Source organism: Chenopodium album, chromosome 1 (genome assembly GCF_948465745.1).
Source record: "Chenopodium album chromosome 1, dcCheAlbu1.1, whole genome shotgun sequence".
NCBI classification, from domain to species: Eukaryota; Viridiplantae; Streptophyta; class Magnoliopsida; order Caryophyllales; family Amaranthaceae; genus Chenopodium; species Chenopodium album.
Genome location: NC_137834.1, coordinates 29463086 through 29486021, shown reverse-complemented (window position 1 = coordinate 29486021; position 22936 = coordinate 29463086). Strand labels below are relative to the sequence as shown.

The 22936-nt window shown below is 35.2% G+C and overlaps 1 protein-coding gene across 2 annotated transcripts; it reads right to left on the bottom strand.

The window, feature by feature from the left end:
* Positions 1 to 2358: 2358 nt before the first annotated feature.
* LOC145643108 (glutathione S-transferase 2-like) lies at positions 2359 to 21822 on the bottom strand. Of its 2 annotated transcripts, XM_081694270.1 has the most exons (11): positions 21764 to 21821; positions 21513 to 21609; positions 21329 to 21385; positions 16344 to 16429; positions 16173 to 16244; positions 15061 to 15114; positions 14872 to 14947; positions 13751 to 13812; positions 13366 to 13425; positions 13095 to 13205; positions 2359 to 2630 (listed from the first exon to the last, which is right to left on the bottom strand). In XM_081694270.1, the coding sequence occupies exons 1-10, from the start codon at positions 21764 to 21766 to the stop codon at positions 13095 to 13097; spliced, it is 678 nt and encodes a 225-aa protein (XP_081550396.1). In that variant the 5' UTR covers positions 21767 to 21821; the 3' UTR covers positions 2359 to 2630. The 2 variants fall into 2 exon arrangements, with proteins under 2 accessions (XP_081550396.1, XP_081550400.1); XM_081694274.1 differs by lacking the exon at positions 13095 to 13205 and having other exon boundaries at positions 21764 to 21822.
* Positions 21823 to 22936: the final 1114 nt, after the last annotated feature.

Sequence of the window (22936 nt, the reverse complement as noted above, 5' to 3'; positions counted from 1 at the left end):
AATCCTCTTCCTGCAATAAAAGTCCCTTACAATTAATGTCCTTATTCAGTTGTTTCAATTTGTCCTCACTATGCACACACAATTTCCTGTGAAAGTTCAGCTCCATGTCTCACAGCCTCCAAACTGCTGTCTACTTCTGTCAAGATTCCTTCTCTAGTTTTCCTATGCCATTCATCATCATCACTTTTTAATTCTTCTTCCCTAGGCTCCTAATCAATCTCTAGGTCAGATGCATCTGAGGTGGATGATCCAAATCTAGGTTCATCCTCTTCATCCAACAGCGGAACCCTCCTGGCTTTACTTTTCCCAGTTCCTTTCCCTTTATCCCTACCAAGCCTCACTCAAGCATTCCCATCTTCTTCACAGCTTAGCCTTCCCCCGGAAAACCTAGATATTCTTCTCACCTTGTTCTCTATAGAAGTGTCTTGTGTTTCTGGTATTTTACTTCGTTAGAAGTCACAGTTGAGGAGTGTTGTTTTTTGGGTGGTTCTGTTTGGGTTGTGTTGGAAGAAGCTTCAGTATGGCCAACATTGAAGTTGGATTGTTGTGAGATTGTGGTGGGGTTATTATCATCAACTAAAGTGCTCTAGGGTCCTCAGTGGGAGTAGGGTCATCATAAACTGTACAAAAAAGCTCTAAATACCCATCCCTGTGCTTGGCTTCTATAAACCTTATACATCCTCAACATTTTCTATCTTCCTCTTACCAGTCATCCAAGTCTTACCCTTTTGTTTATACCAAAGTACATAGATGTTAGGTACATCCCATCCCATGTCCCTAATCCCTTCAGCACATAGATATCTTAAATACCCTACTGTTAACCTAGTCTAAGGGACTTCCCTTTTCCAATAAGTGAACCCAGCTTCATACACTTGGTACTCAGTTCCCCTACGCTTCTTAAAGACAAAACCACCAAATATTCTAAGTCAAATATCAACATTATCATCACCATCATCCATTTCTTTAATCTAAAAGTACAGAACAATAAACAAATCAAACACTATTTAATTCCTAACAGTACCTAAATCAATTCAATTACAACAAATGAAGACAATTTCAGACACCCATACCCTACCACATAACTGTATCCACGTCAATTTTAAATTAGTCAAACAACATTACTTAAAATAATCATATCTCACTAAGCTAGGGTTTACTTCAAATTCTCCCTAAAATACCCCAAATTCCATACATTATTGCAAAATTACCACCATATTTGGACCACTATAAATAGATAGGGTTTCGTACCTTGTAATGAAGCGTTGTCAGTCGAATCTTCGACTTCCCAACAATGGAGATGTCGAATCCTTCCACCTGGTCGTCCTCCCTTGCTTCGATGTACCAAACAAAACCTTCTACGCAAGCACTTTTACCTCCAAGTTGCAGAAAAGTAGACATAAAAAAAAGATGGGGATGCTGACAGATGAGAGATAAAGATTCGTGGTAAAAAAAAAAATGGCTTCAATGAAGTTAAATTTGGGGGTTGAAGGGAATTCAATTGAGTGAGAAAGATAGTTATTCGGTTGGCAGGGGGTAGATTCGTGGAGAGAGAAGAAGATAAGGAAAGGTTAGTTAATTAGGTGGGGCCCCTAAATGTCAACAGTGACAGAAGTCGTTAATTGGTAGCAATTTTTTAACAAAGTTGATTTTGTACGGTAGTAAAATAAAATAAAAGTTTTCCCGGGTAGTAAAATAAAATAAAGTTTTCCCGGGTAGTAAAATTGAAATGCATGTCTTTCACAAGTAGCAAAAGTCAAAATTTCCTAAAATATATTGTAAATATAAAACTAACCATGTATTATTAACTTTATTATATTATTCTTAATATTTTTTATGTTAATTTTTATTGCAAAAAGACTATTATGTTGTTAAAATATGTTGTACAGCGTAGCAATAAAAAAGCGATAAAATTAGTAAAATTTAGAAAATAATCATAATCAATTTTAATTAATATTGGATAATGTATTTGGATATCCGAAATTTTCGAATCGAATTTGGATATCATTTTTTGATATCCGATTCGTGAACAGGCCTATCGATAACCTCGCTATCCTCGTTCAACGGAGTAAGGCTTGGAGAATGTTGTGAAGGGTATCTTGTGCGGTGGCAGAGATGCAGTGGTGGTAATGGAGGAAGAAGACAAAGATAGGAAGCTAGGGTAAGCGGTGGTCCAGCTATCTGCACTAGGGTGAAGCTTAGAAATTGCGATCATAGAGGACTCCCTAGTCTCCAACTCCTACCAATAGAGCTAGACTGCTAGACATTCAACATGGAATTCATCAATGCATCATTTATATGACAGTTAAAACATTATTATGTCATTAGTTTGGAGCAACGATCACACCGGTGCAGACTTCCCCATACTTCATATTTACTCTTCTTATTCCACAAGCAGAAAATACTACAACTGCCATCCTTCAGCATTAACCATATTCCAGAAGGCAGAAAATACTACAAATGCCCTTCTTATTTGTTGTTCTTTGTTTTCTACTAGTATGATTATATCTGTACGAGATAAAATCTTAACATTCTGCGATAGTTGACTACAACAAGCTGGTATATTTTCAACATTCACCACACCGCTTCTTTCAGGAGAATTGCAGTAGCAGTCCTGATACAAGTGGCCTAAACTGCAAATAAAAAAAAGTTGGAAATGACAGTTCAGTTAGTAAAGAACTGGGAGGAAATAATAGTCACAAAACCTATTTTAGGATGTCCAAGAAAGCTGTCACCTTCCCTGATATAGTAATGGTTGCAAATTATATACTAGAGTATAGCCAACTAAACTAAGGTGTTGTTTGGTTGATGTGGGTATTTTATTCCCATAAGAATTTATACTTCATGGGAATTTAATTCCTTAATAAAATTCCTAGGAATTTCTAAAGTGTGTTTGGTTGGTAATGAGGGAAATTAAAATTCCCATGAATTGTAGTTTACCAAGGGGGGGGGCTAGGTAATTTACTTCCCATGTTTTGAGGGAAGTTGAAATTCCCATGAATTCTCACTTCCCTCATTTTTGCTTTTTTAGATCAACCAAACAACTACCCACTTTATCAATTCCCATGAATTTTCAATACCCTCATTTTATAATGTCAACCAAACAAGCCCTAAAAATGATCAGGATAAGATTAATATGATCAAAAAGGGTCCTTTTGTTAAAACATATCATATCCTGATCCATGTTGGCCTGTTGGGTATGGTTATTGTGATAACTTATGTTGGAGGTGGGATTGGTTAATATAGAATAGAGAATGCATGGCCATAAAGTGCTAGTTGAATGTACTGCAACATTAAAAGTCAGATTTATATACATAATTAAAACAAAAAGAAGAATTAAGAAACGGAAAGTCAGACTGAAGCTAATGCATTGGAGATAATGCAGATGGAAAGCACAAGTCTTAATAAAAAAATGTTGGATCAAAATAACAGAGCATTAGCAATGAAGATTTAACAAGAATTTAAATGCGTTTCAAGTATACTTCCTTGGCCTTTACTCCTTTGTGGTACCCAAGATTTGCAATTGAATCCCGTCTACTTCCTTGGCCTTTGTGCACTTTCATCTTTTAAAACCAAAAAACAAACAATATACTCCGTGCATATATATTTTTTATTTATTGATATTAACTAATCTAACAGTTATTTACGCTTTCATTTTTACATATATCCTAAAAAGGAAATGAGGTCGTATTAGGTGCATAAGTATCAATTTTCTCACAAAGGATGATAATCTCTCAATTCCATTTGGTCATCATTCGGATTCTGACATATATATATGGAAGGTTATTCACTGCTAAAGCCACTATCCTAGTTGCTTAAGTTGAGCATTTAAACCTTTCAACAAGCTGAGAAGTTTAACAACGTTTCCTGGGACACACATTAGCACATTAGTTACATTTCCATACAACCAAATTACAAAATTCACTTTTATATTAGACAGTCATTGCTAGTGTGGTGCCTAAGTTTGTCCCATGCCTTTCTTAGATACACAACTCGATGACCTAACTCCAAAACATCATATCACAACAACAAATCAATAACTAATTGAAGGAGTTATGTCTTCAATAAGTGCAATTACTAAATATATCAAGGATCACGATTATAGAGATAAATAATTTATTCTATAAGGTCGTCAATGTTTGGTGCTAGATATGACAATTGATCTTTGGGCAAGTTAAATAGTCTAAAGCATTATAGAATGGATCTTATAAGGTCACCCACAGGAGTATTGCGTCAAACAAGTTAGATGTCCATTATTGGGCCTCATGAGTTTATGGCATGCCACATTGATTGTTGGGCTAGAATAGTTTGATGAGCTTAGAATGTTTTAGGCTTGACATGGATTTATTTAGAGATGAGATCTATAAATATAATCCATGTCTGGGGTTGTATGACATAACAATTAACAGTTAATTGTGGACCAAGCAACAAACTACCAAAATCCCTAATTCTCTCTCTCTCCACTCGGCCCTCTTTCTCTCCTCCCTGTCCGTACAGCCGCCCCTCTTGGGTGGCCTGTGTGGTGGTTGTTTGGGTGGTTCGTGGTGTGCTCGTGACTCACATCTCCGTCAAAGATTGATTGAAGTGTTCGATCATAACTGACTAGCATTAGTGGAGGTTTGATCCTTGCTCGTGGACTTAGTAGAGAATCACACGTGGGGTTCTTATTCTCCTTATTGTTCTTGCTCGATCATACGTGGAATCACGCTACAAAGGTATTAATTCTAATTCTTTATGTGTTATGCATGATCTTGGGATTAGGTGCTATATAAATATGATTTATGTCTTCCGCAATCGTACCTATAAACTCCTACAGTGGTATCAGTTAGCCTATGCATGTACGGATTTTGAATATTAATTCTTTGATAGTCCACAATTTTTATTCAATTAGGAGGGAGAACAATTTAATTATGGGTCAATTATTATTTTAAATGTGATTTAACAATATAGAATCATTAAAAGTTGTTTAATTTGCTCTAAATTAGCCATCAAAAGATCCGAATTTTGCCCCTAAATCACTCGAAAATTTCGACCCCCCAACCCTAATTTTCGAAAATTTCGAAAGCCCTAAACCCTAATTTGTGAAATTTGTGTTTTGGTGTTTGATTTAATTCGATAGTTAAGTGATTAATGAATTTAATCTATTTGATTTCATGTTAAATTATGAATTTTCATGATCAAATTATTTAATTTAAGAGTTAAATTAAATTGGGGATTAATTTCATGAGGAACCCTAATTTCAAGATTGAATATGATTTAATTTTGAAATTAATTGGACCACATCAAAATTAATTTAATTTTAACAAAAATTGTTTTGTTTTATTTAAATTAAAATAAAATAAAATAAAAAAGGTTTTAGCAGCGGCAACCGCGGGTGGATGGCGCAGCCACGGCGGCTGCCGCTGAAGTGGTCCGGAGGGAGGGCGGGGTGGGGCAGGAGGTCAGCCAAGGGCAGCAACAACAACACCGTGCAAGGGTTGCGCGGCACTGCCGCTGCTATGCAGCGCTGCAAGCAGCGTACACCTCACATTGTACGGCCACCGTGGCCGGCTTTGGCCACGGTAAATTTCAAAAAAAAAAAAATTATTTTATTTTAATAAAAATCAGATTTCAAAATTAAAATTTAAAGATAAGTTTTGATTTTGAAAAGATAATTAACAAAGTTAAAGTGGTTAATTTTGTTAAGTTTGGATAATAATGGAGCAAAAGTATCTAGTTGGATAATAATTGATTAAATAATGAGATTATCCCATAATTAATTTGGATAATAATTGATTTAAAATTATGTGATTGGCTAGGCAATTAGGATAGAATATCCTAAATTAGTTAGGATAATCATGGAAAATAAATATGATTTATCTTCCATAATTAAAATATGATTTGATTCTATCTCTTACCTAAAATAAAATATATGATATTTTATGGTTGGTATGAAATAATATATGGATATTATCTAATTGCAGTAATTAATTAAAATATGAGATATTTAGAGCCATGTTTCTTTAAATATGAAAATTTGATGTTGTAATCTAAGAAAACATGATGAGTGATTTATCATGTGGCACTTTATAATATATGATATTATTTATTGGTATATATAGACTAGTATGGCTCATAGATTATAAATACGATCTGCGCATCGTTTCGTATTTTTGTAATCTAAATGCGGTCAGCGTACTGTTAAGTATTTTTGTAATTTATTTTATTTTATTTAAGTTGTACATAGAATAAAGTAATATTACAGGTTGCAATTGATCCAAGAAACCAATGGAGTGGAGGCCCAAAGGAATAAGAAGGATAAGATCCATGAAGATTCAAGTGGGAGCATTTTCTTCTTTATTAGTTTTCTTAGGATTAAGGGGACATACTATGTCATGTTTTATCTATGCATTAGTTGATTATGCATGTTAGATTTTATTGATGCTTGTGATGATGCGCTAAAGTTCACTATATTAAAATCACAAACATAATGAATCTAGGTTCCGGTAATATTGAGGTTGTTTTTCCAATTAAAAACCCGATAAACCTTTGATATTTGTGATGGGTTATGCCAGGGAGGGAATCATGTTATATCTTGGGAGAGTTGGGGTAAATTAAGTTTAGCAATTTTAATTGGTTATACTCAACAAGGTTACCTAAAAAGTTTAGATTCTTAAAGCTAAGGGTAATGATTAAACATGTGATGATTAATTATTCAACCAAGAATTAGAAGAGTTTGTAATCAGTAAAGAGTTTACTCACCTTGAAAATGTAATGGCCGGTGGCAGGACCAAAGTCCGGTCAATTATTGCACAAATAAAGGATCTTGGAATCACTTAATTTAAATTGGGATTATTTAATTGAATAAAGTGTTTTAAAGTTACCAAATTTAAATTGCTTATGGTACTTTAAATTTATTAAACATAATTATTGAATTTTGCCTCGTTTTGTTTTTGTTTGTAGATGAATAACCTTTACGACAACACTATTTTGTCAAACAAATTGAAATTAAGGCTGAATCTCATAAACTCCAGGGAATGGGAAAACGAGTTAATGCTCTCAGAAGTCTAAGGGTTGAAACTCGCTTATATATACCCATTGAGAGCAGATATACTATTGGTTTTACTCCTGAAAGGCATGCGAAAGATGTTTCCGATGCAGAGAAAATCAAGAATATCATTTTAGAATCTATTCCAACTTGTTGGAAAAGAAGGTTCGGGCACTATGAGTTGACTAATCTACATTAATGTCTTCGTGCCATCTGTCGAGGTGGCATTGAGGCATTAGGAAGTGGAGGCATCAACAACCATAATGTAATAGAGGTCGTTAATTCGATCCCTCAACAACCATCCTGGCTGAGAGTGTAAGGTTTGAGACTTACAGTATCCAGTGTAAGATTATGCTAAGAAACTCATGCCTAGCCAGTGAGTTAGGACCCATGTCAATGAACTGATTGAATAAATGGATATCCTAGGGAGGCCGTTTGATGATGACTCTGCGCATGACACTACCTTGTTCTCGCTCCATGATGGATTTGATCTAGACAAGCTTATTCATGATGATGAAGGCTTGACAGTGACATAAGACAACCTCTTAGTCAACCAGGAGTACTTGAAGAGGGAGGGAAGCCACTGCTTCTATTGCGGTAGGTGGTCTTGCCACATGTTTGGGTGTCCCCATTATACACCAGTGAAAACGGAAGGTAAACAGTTACCAAATGTTTTTGTTGTAGAAATTAATCTTACTTCTTCTTCAACTTGGGTATTCGATACCGGTTGTGGTGCTCACATTGTTAATAACATGCAGAGCCTAGAAGGGAGTAAGAAGTTAGCAAAAGGGGAAGACACACTTCGAGTAGGAAATGAAGCAAAATGCTGCACTTGCTATTGGAAACTATCATTTGAGACTTCCGTCTGGTCTTATTTTGGTGCTTAATAACTGTTATTATGTCCCAACAATTACCAAGAACATTATTTCAGTACCTGTTTTAGATACCGAAGGTTTTTCTTTTGAAATAGGAGACAAGTATTGTTTTATTTCTAAAGGAAATATGTTATATGCTAACGCTAAATTGATTAATGGTTTGTATGTCTTAGATTCTACAACCCATATTTACAACATTGATCAAACAGATGAATCAAACCAAACCTATTTATGGCATTGTAGGTTAGACCATATAAACCAATCGTGCATCCAGAAATTATATAAGGATGGACTCCTAACTTCATTTAACTACGAATCGTTTGAGAATTGTTAGTCATGCTTGTTAGGTAAAATGACTTAATCGCCTTTTACTGGAAAAGGTGAAAGAGCTAGTAACCTTTTGGGCCTCACACATACAGATGTATATGGACCAATGAGTTCAAAAGCTAGAGGTGGTTATAGCTACATTAGCTTCACTGATGATTTAAGTAGGTATGGTTATATCTATTTAATGAAACACAAGTCGAAATCCTTTGAAAAGTTCAAGGAATTCCAGAATGAGGTACAAAACCAACTTGGGAGGACAATTAAAGTACTACAATCCGATTGTGGTGGTGAATATTTGACTCAAGAATTTGATGACATCTGATTAATTATGGAATACTTTCATAATTAACCCCTCAAGGGACGGCACAGTTAAATGGTGTGTCAGAAAGGAGGAATAGGACCTTACTAGATATGGTTCGGTCCATGATGAGCTTTACTGATCTCCACATATCATTATGGGGATATGCATTAGAAGCAGCTGTGAACATACTAAATAGAAGCCCATCCAAAGCAGTTGAGAAGATACCATATGAACTATGGACCGGAAAAGTTCTAAAGTTATCTTATCTCAAGGTTTCGGGTTGTGAGGTCTATGTAAAACGTTTACAAAGCGACAACTTTGGCCCTAAATCAGACAAATGTTTCTTTGTGGGTTATCCCAAAAAAACAAAAGGGTATTAAATCTACAATCGTGAAAACAACAAAGTGTTTGTTGCTCACGATGGTGTCTTTCTAGAAAAGGAATTCCTCTCTAGAAAGCCAAGTGGGAGTAAAGTAGTTCTCGAAGAAATTCGAGACGAGCAACAAATGGATGTGGATAACACCACATCAGAGGCGAGGGCGCATAATCATGCGTCAGAGCAGGCTAATTCGATTAGCAAGACTCCTATCGTCCCACTTGAATCTAATTCTTGCGAAAATCTTCAAAGAGTTGAAGAGAACATTTCTATTGTTGCTCCTACCCCACGTAGGTCTGCCAGAATTTAAAACAAACAGTTTGTTGAAGTTCTGTTAACCGAGGATTTTGAAATCTTCTTAATAGAGAATGAGAAACCAACAACCTACAAGCAAGCTTTGGTGAGCCCCAACTCAAATGAATGGCTTGAAGCCATGAAATCCGAAATGAAATCGATGTCTGAAAATGCTGTGTGGACCCTGTTGGACTTGCCTAATGGGGTAAAACCTATTGGTTGCAAGTGGATTTACAAGATTAAAACAGACGAGGATGGAAATGCCTACATCTATAAAGCAAGACTGGTTGCAAAAGGGTACAGACAGATTCATGGTATTGACTATGATGAAAACTTTTCTCCAGTAGCAATGCTTAAGTCCATTCGGATTCTTCTAGCGATTGCTGCATTTTTCGATTACGAAATTTGGCAGATGGATGTCAAAACCGCCTTCTTGAATGGGTTCTTGACTGAGGAAGTGTATATGACACAACCTGAGAGTTTTGAAGATCCAAAAAATCCTGGAAAGGTATGCAAACTTCAAAAATCCATCAATGGATTGAAGCAAGCATCGAGGAGTTGGAACCTTCGTTTTGATGAAGCGATCAAACAGTTTGATTTCCTCAAAAGCGAAGAGTAACCTTGTATATACAAGAAGTCCAGTGGCAGCAGCATAGTTTTCTTAGTCTTGTATGTAGATGACATACTGCTCATGGGGAACGACATACCAATGCTTGAGTCAGTCAATAAGTGATTGAAAAGTTGTTTCTTCATGAAAGACTTAGGCGACGCGGAGTATATTTTGGGAATCAAGATCCATCGAGACAAGTCTCGAAAGATGATTGGATTAAGTTAAGAGACTTATGCTCATAAGGTTCTTGACAGATTTTCGATGAAAGACTCTAAGAAAGGATTTCTCCCCATGTCTCATGGCATTACGCTTAGTAAATCTCAGTGCCCTAAAACGCCAAAAGAGATGAGACGTATTGTTGATAAACCTTATGCTTCGACAGTAGGGTCAATCATGTATGCTATGATATGTACAAGTCCGGATGTTTCATATGCTCTAAGCATGTGTAGCAGATTTCAGGCAAATCCAAGAGAACAGCACACCGACAGCTGCCAAGAATATCCTTAAGTACTTGTGAAGGACTACAGGAATGTTTCTAGTATACGGCGGCGAAGATGAGTTGGTTGTCAAAGGTTATACGGATGCGAGTTTCCAAACAGACAAAGATGATTTCAAAGCCCACATTTTAATGGAGGAGCAGTGAGCTGGAAGAGTTCAATGCAAAGCATTGTCGCAGACTCTACGGCAGAATCGGAGCAGTTTAGATTAAGAAATTCCTAATTGAGATGGACATTGTACCAAGTGCTCAAAAAGGAATCGAGTTGTATTGTGACAACAATGGCACCACTGCTTAATCAAAGGAGTCTAGGTCACACTTCAAATCTAAACATGTTGAAAGGAAGTATCATTTCATTCGAGAAATCTTTGGCAGAGGATATGTAAAGATGTGCAAAGTTCATACGGATGAGAATATCGCTGATCCACTTACTAAACCCCTTCCATTGCCCAAGCATGAGAAACATGCTAATGCAACTAGATTGAGGCTAATGATGTAATTTAAGTTGTATTTGTTTTTGAGAAAAACTTATTACATATGTAATACATTCATTGGCAGAATTATGTTGAATCAAAAATTCATTATTTCTCTTATATAATTATGGTTTTCGATATTATATAAAATGTTCAAAATAATTATGGATTGATGGGCTCATCAAAGGTGAACAAAATCCATATATTATTTAGTTCCTATTTCGGAATCATTAAAGTGGACATAAATGATTTCAATAAATGGACTAGCATGTAAGATTGATTGGATAGCGCAGTTTCATAGGCTATAGGGGCATAGTGATGACGCTCGGTCAATCACATGGATATGCATGAATGATGCATGATCGAACTATAGGCATACTTTGAAGTTCAAGTATAGGATATATTAGTGGATTCCTTTGACATGAGTGGAACATTGATTCTATTCAATGATCGATTTAACTGTGGTACACTCAAACGTCTGCCAGGAACCGGAGATTATATAGTGTGTTTCCCGATTACTTCATGAGTTGAGTGGGAGCTTTGGTTGCCACAAGATTGGATTGAGTCTACCTATTTAATTAGGAATGTGTCTTATCCCCTTGAGGAGCGAGAATTCAGAAAATGCATAGCCGTACTCAAATGGATTAAATAGTAATCATTTGTTTTGTAATTCTAACTCAGCTTTCAAGAAAAGATTTGTAGATTAATATGATCACGACATGAGATGCAATCATATTATCAAATCGACACACATTTACTTAAGGAATTTGAATATTGCACACTTGTCTCGGACAAGTGGGAGATTGAAGGAGTTCGATAAGTGCAATTACTAGATATATCAAGGATCACGATTATGGAGATAATTAGTTCATTTTATAGGGTCGTCAATGTTTGGTGCTAGATATGACAATTAATCTTTGGGCTAGTTAAATAGTCCAAAGCCTTATAGAATGGATCCTATAAGGTCACACACAAGAGCATTGGGTCAAAAAAGATAGATGTCCATTATTGGGCCTCATGAGTTTATGACATGCCACATTGATTGTTGGGCTAGGATAGTTTGATGAGCTTAGAATGTTTTAGGCTTGACATGGATTTATTTAGAGATGAGCTCTATATATATAATCCATGCCTAGGGTTGTATGACATAACAATTAACTGTTAATTGTGAACCAAGCAACAAACTCCCAAAACCCCTAATTCTCTCTCTCAACTCGACCCTCTCTCTCCTCCCTGTCCGTACGGCCGCCCCTCTTGGGTGGCGTGTGTGGTGGTTGTTTGGGTGGTTCGTGGTGTGCTCGTGACTCACATATTCGTCAAAGGTTGATTGCAGTGTTCGGTCATAACTAACTAGCATTAGTAGAGGTTTGATCCGTGCTCGTAGACTTAGTAGAGGAATCACACGTGGGGTTCTTATTCTCCTTATTATTCTTGCTCGATCATACGTAGAATCACGCTACAAAGGTATTAATTCTAATTCTTTATGTGTTATGCATGATCTTGGGATTAGGTGCTATATGAATATGATTCATGTCTTCCGCAATCGTACCTATAAACTCCTACACTAATGTCCTATATTTTTTGTAGTACACCATTCCGCCATCCTCTTTGAGTTGAACTCAAAGTATAATTGATACTAACATAACTACTTTTGGAGGAATAACTCAATGGCTTTGCAAAAAGATCATTGATTCGTACCACCTCCAACTGAATAAGAAATACAAACATAATTGACTTGCCACTCTCTACTTCCAAAGTTGAACCTATATTCCAATTTATTTTTCAAATTGAGCAGCGGGGGAGGTCGGGGTTCACTTTCTGAATCTGCAATTAGTTTCTTCAACTCTACATTTAAATGGGTTTCTAGCAAATTCTCCACATCTATATTCGACCCCCTCATAAATTAGGGTAGAAGGTTACATCATTGCTGTTGAATCTTGACCTTCTACAAAACTTGTTATTTCTGTTCTTTCTATAATAGATCCCCCCCCCCCCCCCCCCCTCCCACGACCAAAAAAAAATCAATTAATAAAAAAAACAAGTAAAAAAGCCACCCAACTTTCTTGAAGGATAATCCTTTAACTAATTTTCTGCATTACAACACTACCAATTTGAGGAATTGAAAATAATCACACCATCTTACAGCACCAGAAGTTTGAGGCCACATGCTTTGTTATCAATTAGTAAATTAGTAGTGCTAGAATCAAAGTGAGTTAGATTTAGGAAGGTTTCTGACATAAATTCTTCATCATAGGCTCCATGTATGAATATTCTCTTCATTCAAGTATATTTTACTTATATGAGATCAATCAACTAACCTAGGATTTGGCATTATGTGGGGCATCTGGTTGTTTTCCTGGCTCAGCGCTCTGAAACGCTGGTAGCTCAGAATAAGCACCATTTAACTTCTCTAATAATGGGAACTCGGCCTGAGAACATTCCAAGAAAATAGATAACTATTTCTTTGCAGGAATTTAATAAGTACCATAATATAAATCAATGGCAATCTGTTAAGCACAGGAAAAAAGAAGACGCTTTTATTATGAAACAAGAACAAAATAATATGAAATTGAAAAAAGCTAATAATACCATGTTTATGTTGAATCTCTTAACTGCTCCTGCAATTTGGGGAGCTAGGAACAAGTCCGCCTGCATATAGTCAAATAATCTGCATTACATTACTGAAAAGACCATAGGTGATAGGTCCATCAAATATCAGACCTTCATCTACCATAACCTAACCGTCTCACTTGAGGAGCAGGGGCCTTAATGTATAAAATTAAACACTATCCTCAAACCCCCCCCCCCCCCCCCCCCCCCCACCAAAAAAAAAAAAAAAAAAAAAAAAAAAAAAAAAAAAAAAAACCAAAAAAAAAAGGAAAGGAGAACAGGATAATGCTCAACAATAGAAATGTTATCAGATTGCAATTCTATTTTATAATTGAATGCTAGCAGGAGAGACCGAGAGACAAACCAAGGCAACTTCATCCCCAGTAGCATATTTGCCAGTGTGTTCAGCTAATAGCTTCTCTAATGCTGAAGTTAAAAGCAAAATGGAAAACAATTAAGGGTCAAACCGATATCATTGCCACATGAAACTCAAAATTTTGTCACAGCTGCATTGACTGGTGAAAGTTTGCACATAGTTGACAACATTTTTTGTCAATTCGAAAGATGTACACCAACTTCTTCAGCCATTCTTTGGACATGAGGTAAAAATACATAAAGAAAAGTAAACAGATCAAAGCCAAGCTGAATTTAGGACAAAACAATCATTTATAAACATGCCCATTCCCAACTCATCTATACTAGCTCCTCGGTAAGTGCCAACAAAAAGTAGAGTAGCAGTGGAAATAACTGGATAACTATCTTATTTTAGTAAATTGTGGCCAAATTAAGTTAATATGCCTCGTTGGATTTTAGAATAATTTTTTGGCAAGAGAGCAAGTTAAATAGTTTCTTAGGTATTTTAGTAGTCATTATCATACCTTGGTACTCCTATCCACTCTTACATAAACATGTGGGTGAGCCCATATTATTTCCAATCTGCTTTATTTACAAGTTCTTTGCACTTCAGTCTATTATAATAGAAGTGAGAATTAAGCTAGGTCCTTGGTCGTCCATGCCAAACAGGCATTGTTCTCATAATAACAAGTTCACAACTAATATTGGTCTCACAGAAGTTAGACAACACAATGGCTTTGCAACTCTATAGTGGTTAGAGGTGAATTTGTGATTTGTACTTTGACAAATTATCTAGTACATGAAAAATAAAATAAAGCAACTGCTTTATTTCATTGTTTGTGTCAGCATTCAAGCATATATAGTACCCAGCAACTTCTGGGCCATGACACAGTATCATGTATATAGCAGATATATATATATATATATATATATCTTCGGACATATCTGAAAAAGGGCATGATCCAAACGAGAAACAGTGGTTCTTGACATAAGCAAGCCTAATGCAATTATATCATGCAAGAATATTGAATCTTAGAGCAGAAGGGAAAACAATCTAATAAAAAAGAGTTCTTGGGAACGGCTCTTTTCAAACAAAAAAAACATCTGTAAGAGTAGCAAGTAAAGGCTAACCAGCAAAGCCTTTTTTGATATGATGTTGCACCCAAGAAAGCCTTTCATCAGAACCAAGTTTTTCTTCAATATACTTCTGCATTCAGAGAAAATGCATCATATTTGCTTCTCTACAATGTAAGAAGAAAACAGTGGTACGGTAAAGAACAGAAAAATATAGCAAATAATGGAAAACACATTAGTACTAACCGCTACAGCTAAGTTCTGGAAAGGTTGTATGTTTGAAGCCACAATATTTGCAGCCTAGAAAACAGAGAGACAAAAGTGAGATAGGATTTTAAAATAAGTACTCTTAGTCTCTTACCATAAAACACCACATTATTTAACCTTTTCAGCAACACTTTTTGCCCCCCCCCCCCCCCCCAACTTGCAAACAGGGATCGGTCAAGATAAGAAATGTTTGCACGTCAACAAAAGCCTGGACTACTAGGCCAGCCATTTTACACGGATACATCCTTCACCCAGCCTGTATCCGGCCTTACTCTATTATTATACACTTATACTCCCTTCTTTTCATAAAGAATTGCATAATGTTCTATTTTGGATGTCCAAAATTAATTTGAACATTGCTTTTCATGTTACTCTCTCTACCAACTTTCTCTTAATCATGATTTCCAAACAAAAAGGAACCAGGTTTACTGAATTCCACACTAACAGAAGAAGGATTATTTTAGATGAAAAGGTGAAATTTTCATGTGCACATAGGTATAGTAGCAGAATGCTCCTAAAAAGCCTACAAAAGTCGGAAATATTGAATTTAATTGCAACGTCACAGTAGTTAACAAGAAAACTATCAGCAATTGATGACAACGTTATTGCTAATTTAACTTAAGGCGTATAGAAACATAAAAGAACAGAGACAAAAAAAGAAATTTGTAAAAATAAATAATATATAAATAAATACAACAAATACATACACACATAAAGAGATACTTGATAATCAACGATTTTACAATTTATCTGGGAGATGCAGCCTGCATATGTTATAATATAGAAAGACAAAAGCTATACACTACATAAACTAGCACAAGATTGAAAAAGTAATGAAACAAAGAACCGTGGAGAGAGAGTGGCAGTGACAATAATGACATTCAAATGATTATGACATTTGTTTATAATGAAAACTGTTAGAAAAACTAGCAAGTGCAACCAGTATATAACCCAATTGATGTTTGCCTCAACACAAGACTACAAGAGAGTGAATTAATTTCTATCAGACCATACTAACATAGTAACAGCTTATACATGACACAAAATATGCATTCAAATTACCAAGTTTAGTGAAAAAACATATGCTACACCTGGTAATTGATAGCTCTTTTCTGAAGATTCTGGGGCAACAACGGATGTTGTGGGTACTTCTCTTCTAGATACTGCGTATTGAATTATGAAGCTTCCTTAGTAAATACTTTAAAATGCTAAAATAAGAGCCACAAACTCTCATCTTGAATAATATGACAGCGTATACTGACCATTATGATAGCAAATGAATCCGCAGTCACTATATCCTCATCCACCAACACCGGCACATAACCAAGAGGATTCAATTTTTGAAACTCTAACAATTAAAAATAAAAAAATAAAATAGTGAAAAGGAATTATTGCACCCACAATGCATTGTTGACACTAAGAAAAAGCACTATCAATTCTATCGAAAAAAATAATAATATAATTGAAAAATAAAAATATATAAATAAAGAGTTAACTAGTGTGCAATCTGTGAATTACCGTAAGTCGGAAAAGTTAAATGCATGTCTCTCACAACTTCTATATCTCAATTATATAAGGGAAGGGGTGAGGGATGAGTAAAAGGTTGGTGCCAATTTATGAACTACCCATAATGCCCCTTCTTCTCTAATATAAAAATAAAAATTAATAAATAAAAACAATTATGATAGCAAAAATTGGTTTTCAGAAATCATCACAAGATAGCCAACAATAATTGAAAGAGACAATGTTACATTTAGTGGTTGCCTTAAATGAAGATAAATATTCCGGTTCCGTATCTACTAACCTAAAGGGTGAGAATAGAATTCCCTATAAGGAAAATAAAGTTATCTCCATAAAATATTTTGAGAAAAAGAAAACATATCATTAGTTATTATAGAGTTTGGGGATGATAGCCTTGTTATAAGGTCCCTAACCCCAGAAAAGCTAATTTAGGTCAACTTTGACAAGTAATTTTGTAGGATATGTGAAAAATTGAAAGGCTTATAGGCTTTTTGGTTTTGGACTCAAATGTTAAGGAATATGAGATACATTTTTTTAAATAAAATTATAATGTGATTCCAAAAGTGTTGATGAGTCATTGCAAACATTGTGAATAGAATTAAGTTACAATCCTATTCATGTGAATGCAAAGACAATTCCAAATGTTTCTAGTATTTATATAAGAAGTGTATGAGCTAAAAAAGTGAAGAATTTGGAGTAGGATTTCATCAAACCCCACGATATAGTGGAGGGATACAAAGAAGTTAAAACCAATAAAAATTCTTATGATTCTCAATGTGGAAGTTGAGAATGATGAGCCAAAGACATGTAGCATTTAAAAGGAAGCAATAAATGATAGGAGTCTTTAATGACTAATATGAATGGGACTTAAAAAATTTGCCTCCTAGTTCCAAAGGTGAAAAGAATGTTAATGATCATTCAATACAGATTTTCGGACAAGGCTCTACACAAATAGATTTAGTAGAGTATTATAATACACATACTCGTAGCTAGAATTGGATAAATTAGGTATTGTTAGTTTATCTTATTTATTTGGTTTGCATGCACATCAAATGAATGTAAAAACAATAATTATAAATGGGGATTTGGATGAAGAGGTGTGCATGAAGCAGCCATAAGGGTTCGTAAGCAGCATGTTATAAATTACTCAAATCATTATATGATTTGAAAAAGGCTCCAAACCAATGGTATGAGAAATTTGATTATGTAATTTTTTTTTTTTTTTTTTCTTATAGTCTCGTGGTTATATGCATAACTTTGGAGAAATTATATATTCTACATTTACAAAGGTTTGATATCATTTTATGTCTTTATGTTGATGATATATTGAATTTTGGTACAAACATGAGAGGCATATATGCAACCAAACATCATTTGAGTTCTTGCTTAAAATGCAGGACTTAATGAGGTGGATATGATTTTGGGTATCAAAGTTAGAAGACAAGGTGAAGGGAGCAACCTCCTCCCTTTTCTGTGGTGAGCATGGATGCAAATACCACCTTGTGTTGTGCCTCCTTTTTCTTATCCAACTCAACCATGGGGTGAGCAATTTGGGCAAACCAAGCAACCTAGCATGTTCAGCCAAAGGTCACAACAAAAGCAATAGCACACTAAAAGTACCATCTCCAATCTCAAGCTTCTTCTTACTAACTTACTTACACTACCATCTCCAATCTCAAGCTTCTTCTTACTAACTTACTTACACTACCATCTCCAATCTCAAGCTTCTTCTTACTCTTGCATGCCACAAATCAAAACACCACTAATCCAACTCCAGAGACCTAAATTCCTTTGGCCCATACTCCAAGTCTCCAACTGTTGAGTAATGGTAAAAATCCGTTCCTATTAATTAGGAAAGTTGGTAGGCTTAGGATTCTTATTTAAAATAACGTGGTTGCTGTTAATGTTAGTGACTTAGTGGTAAGTTATTCTGGCCATTAGTGGAAGTACAGGTCACTAATTTGTAGGAGTTCAGTTTGGAGTTTGTTATTTTCATTTCCTATTAAAATCCCTTGTATTTTGCTTTTGAGTGCAATGAACAATCAGCTTTCTTTGGTTTTCTCTCTTTAATTATTTTGCTTTGTTAAACATATTTTGTTGACTTGTATTTTCATGGTAAGTCAATAGAATATGTTTAACAAAGCAAAATAATTAAAGAGAGAAAACCAAAGAAAGCTGATTGTTCATTGCACTCAAAAGCAAAATACAAAGCTTTAAATAAGAAATGAAAATTACAAACTCCAAACTGAAACTTCTACAAATTAGTGACCTGTACTTCCACTAACAGCTAGAATAACTTACCACTAAGTCACTAACAACAACTACATTGTAGACTAACTTGCAATGTCCAAGTTTAACAGATTCGGGATTGTCAAAGGTTGATGCAATCTCCCACCAGTCACCAGAGCAAGACATTCAATACCATCAAAATCAGCATGCTCGATGGCAAGCACTCCAGCATCAGCAAAGAGCTCCTCTGGGAAATTGTAGACTAACTGCCGGTTAACAAAACAATTAATTCCATGACCAATAATCTTCTTCACTTTCTCCCTCATCTTGTCCTTTTCTGCTCCCTTAATCTCAGCCACCTTAGCCATTGAATCAACACGTACAAGCGCCCCATAGATCTTAACTTCGTCTATGTCCATTAGTGTGTTTGCAACTAAAATATTAGCATTTCTATACGCTTTGGTTATCCAACACCAATCTTCTTGTCCAAAATAAATCTGCAGTAATAAAACAGATGTCCAGTTCTGTACTTATCCAGTGATAGCTACCCAGCAACAAATAAGCAACTTCTTAAACAACACTCAATTTATTGATTGGCATTGTCTCAAATTACTATGCGGTACTACCAGCCCAGCCCACCATTAACAGATAAGTCAGGTACATTCACATCCACTTCAATTCACTCTTAGGACCTGTTCTCTTCAACTTATTTTCATTTCAGTTCAGCTCTCTGCTTTGACCAACATTCAGCCTCCTTGTGCCCATATTTTTTGCAATACCGACATTGGACTCGGCCTCTACCACGCCCGGTATCATTATCACGACCTCTACCTCGACCTCAGAAACCACCTCTGCCTCTTCCACGATTTCCAGAATTTTCTATCTTCCCCTTAAAGGAAGACTCACCCCTAGCCTGAAATGCTTTCTCTTCACTCTTAACATGGCCTTTTTTCATCCTACTTTCATGAGATAAAAGAGAGCCCAACCACCCTCCTTCTCTAGCCCACTTTCCACCCTCTCCTACACCTACAATATCTCCTCCATCAAAATCAATTGCAGGCCAGCATCCACATGTCCCACCTGCACCTTCTACTCCACACATTGACGAACAACAGCCCACACGACATTACATTTACATCCCATCCCACCAAATTACAAACCAATGTCCGATAACCCAATTCGATATAGTATATAATATATAGTATATATAAGCATCCAAAGTATAAAACAGATGAAGCTCATAATACCACACTTACAAAACCTCCTACCCTGTGTAACCCGTTAACTGCCTTTTATGACCTGAATTAAATATTAGGTATAGATGATAAATTTAATGCTCTACTTAAAAATAAGACATGGAATTTACCGATTTAGTGCCCTTCATCCACCAGATGTTAACATCATTCTCTTTATGTTTGTTTACTTGTAAAGAAAAATCAGATGGTTCATTTGAAAGGCATAAAGCCTATCTTATAGTTGATGGTAAAACGCAATAGGTTGGCATTAATTGTGGAGAAACATTTAATCAAGTGGTTAAACTAGTAACCATTTGGAAAATATCTCCATTATTAAAAAATAAATAAATAAATAAAAAATAAAAAATAAAATTAATCAATGTTATGAAATATTTGTGGATATCCATTATCCTCCTTTGTATCATTCCGGAACAATCTAGATCTAGGGTTTATATTCTTATCCAATCAAACCCTAATATATTGTATGTATATATACACCTTATCATATAGAATAATATACACAGATTTATTCTCTTTCTATCTCTCATCTTTCCCCTTATTTTACAACAATCAATTTAATGTCAAGAACATGTTTCTAGATGGTGAGTTGAAAAAGACGGTAAATATGTACTGACCTATGGGCTTCGAGATTCGGACATCCACATAATGTCTATTAACTCAAAAGTCTTTGTATGGACTGAAACACGCCCCTAAGGCAAGGTGCAAGAGGTTTGTTGATTTTGTTCCATCATCAGTTTCACTAAAAGTAAATCAAACAGTTCCTCATTCATTTACAGGAATAGGTGTGATACGGCATATATATTGTTGTATGTTGATGATATTATATTGACTGCTTCCTCTAATACTTTGCTACAATTATTTTTACAGATAGATTTCTTTTCATTTAATGAAATGAAACAAGTACATGCCAAACATAAGGTTGTCTCTTCTTTTATTTGATGATTTCCGGAATAGTCTTAGTGTTCGTGTTCCTCTCGTTACAAGCTTACAATTGCAGGGGTGCGATAGATTACTGAATTCTGTTAATCTTGCTTTATGTTAAATAGCCTATTGGTAGCTTAACTATAAGCATTGAAACCACTACTTAGTTTTATACGTGTATAAATAATTCAAGGAAAAATCATCACGAAATTACTTCGTATATTCTTTCAGTATTTTCTTTTGTTTCCATCATTGTAAATTTCTAACACGCCAAACATACCCAAATCAAAAGAAACAATGCATAACACTCAGAAACTCACCGTCACTAAATTGATCTCCTTTTAGCAAATTCACAGTTTTGTACTCATAATCCAACCCTGCACCAAAATAAAAAGGAAAATATAATTAGTCCATAATTTTACAGAATCAGAATACCAAAATTATTCAAGGAAAATTACAAAATTCGAATTAGTTTGAAAAAAAAAAATTAAAAAACAGAGAGACCTTTCAAATTGAGAGCAATACGGACACGCCAGGCGCAAGAACTCATCCAATAGGAGTAGAGCTTCAATTTTGGTTTTTCTCTTTCTTCTGAATTCGCCTATATGTTCATCAAATTCATTTAATAACGGCAAATTATTCAAAGTATAAAATTTAAATTAGGCAGGAAATTTGAAATTCAATACTAATAAATTAACGATTGTATTCTTTTTTGAACATTAGATCAAAATTTGGAGTAAGAGAAAAGGATGTACCATGATCAATTGAACAGGGATGGAGAGTTGGGAGAGAGTATGCAACTGATAAGCGAGATTGACTAACTATGGCCTCAGTATTTGTAGTCAGTGACTATAACATGGGTAGTTTAGTCTTTTTATGCTTAAAAAAATCTTGAGTTCATGAGTCATGACTAGATTAATAAAATCTTATTGTAATTTAGGCAATTTTAATGGTACAAAGATACTCCCTCCCTAGGTTTTTTAATGCGGGAGAGATTACTTGTAGGGTGTTATTGGTTTTGTCAGGTATTACTTGTATTTTGGGTTACTTGTATGAGTTATTTGTAAGTATTACTTGTATTTTGGGGTTACTTGTATTTTGTAAGTAACCCCTGCAAGTAACCCTAAACAAAACCCTTATACCAAACAAGTACTCCCTCTGTTTTTAAATATTTGCTCCATTTCTCTTGGACACTGTAGGGAATAATTTCCAGCCTTTAAAATCCCACTAGCTTGAACCCCACTATGATCATACACTAAAGTACGGTGGCGTCCAAAAGGGAAGAAGATAGAGCAAAAGAGTCGCCAACAAGTTTTTAAGGAACTTGTAAACCGTTCACACGATGAAGGTTACACCCCTTAACGATCCAAGAGATCGTCAACTCCATAAGGTCATGAACCAAATAAGGGTTCGGGGATGATGGTACAAATCCAACCTAAAAGAGATTGAACCTGCCCTAACAATAGGCCTCTACTTTATTCTGCTCGTATTCATGTGCGCTTTCTTATTAACATGCAATCAATAGGATTAACCCTAAACCTGTTTAATCCATGTTGGTTGAATTTAATGCACAAACAAATCTATTATTGGCGATCACTTGAATTATAATCACATTAACCCTAACAAGATTATTAATTATCTTATTAAGCGTGGTTGCAAATACCAAATTCCCTTTAAACATGCAATAAAGGTGATCAAGCAATAAATAAAATAATGCATATCAAGCAACATAATAAATAATCACATCATGAATAATAATTATAATCATCATAAAAATAATGATAATCATAAATTATAATTGTAATCATATTAAAGTATAGCAAGATCCTAGGCATGATACTAACAAGATTAATAACAAACCCTAGCATGTCACTAAGCAATAAAAATCAAAGCTTTAGCCCTAACATGAATTAATATTAGGAAGAACA